The sequence below is a fragment of the Helobdella robusta genome (assembly GCF_000326865.2).
Source record: "Helobdella robusta unplaced genomic scaffold HELROscaffold_34, whole genome shotgun sequence".
NCBI classification, from domain to species: domain Eukaryota; kingdom Metazoa; phylum Annelida; class Clitellata; order Rhynchobdellida; family Glossiphoniidae; genus Helobdella; species Helobdella robusta.
Window position 1 is genome coordinate 738,765 of NW_008704659.1, and position 991 is coordinate 739,755.

The following is a 991-nucleotide window of genomic DNA, read 5'->3' on the forward strand; positions in this document are numbered from 1 at the left end:
TCAGAGTTAAAATCATTTACATCATAAATCTTACATATGTTGGCAATATTTTGCTGAGAGTTTTCAACATTTTCACATACTTCATTTTTGTCAATAGTAAAAAAACAATCCGAAAAATTACTATCCATGGTTGTTGTCGAAATTATTTGCGGGTTTTTTTTCTTTAAAGTGCCAGTCTCTTACAATAATATGTTTCAGAATGATATCAGGATTTTTCATTTTATTGCTGTCACAACTTTCTACACAAACTCGAAACATTGTTGAATGCTCATTTTCAATATCAGGTGTGCTATCGTTTGCCATTTCTGAACGCTTCAACACTGGGTAACACGATAACACATTAATATCATTTGACTTTAGATATTCAACTACATCATCTCTGTGACACTTCATCACGTTACTTACTGAAAAGAAAGATTTTTTAATCAAAATCTTATTCGCCTTCAGTTTACAATCTTCACTATCTTTGTTTCCAATTATCTTTTTGACACCTTTTTTCTTTTTTCCAGTTTCGGTGTTAACGATATTTTCATCACTCTTCATTTCAGGAATATTTTTGTTTTGGTTTTTCCTCGGTCTGTTTACAACAGTGAATGGTGATGCATCTACCTCAACTGGTATTTTATATGTGGCAGCACATTTACCTCAGCTGGTATTTTAACTGCATCAGACCATAAAATTGGTTTTTGCATCAAATAATTTGCAGCTGTATTCAATTTCAAATTTTCATTATTACAGTCGTTACGATTTTTTATACCTTTTAAATTGCACTCTACATAGTTTGTTTTCCCTTTCAGCGCGGCAAATTCTTCGCTGCACTTTTCAATGAAAGCTGAGATATTAACATGTTGTTTGTTCAACATGTCTCTAACTTCGTTTTTCAATATTTCAAAATTTATTTGAAAACATTTTTCGAAATTAGGTATCTTGGACATATTTGAGCTGACAAATAAAGGGAGCTTGTCCAACATGTTAGCTGCTACCATATTGT

The 991-nt window shown here is 31.7% G+C and overlaps 1 protein-coding gene across 1 annotated transcript in view; it reads right to left on the reverse strand.

Annotated features, from left to right (window-relative positions):
* Positions 1-543, reverse strand: part of HELRODRAFT_175574 (hypothetical protein) — a gene marked incomplete at both ends in the record, with an annotated part of 1,157 nt that extends 614 nt beyond the window's left edge. Inside the window, one exon of the mRNA XM_009022994.1 lies at positions 184-543. Coding sequence (XP_009021242.1) covers positions 184-543 — 360 coding nt within the window. The remainder of the gene's footprint in view (positions 1-183) is intronic.
* Between the last annotated feature and the right edge of the window lie 448 nt (positions 544-991).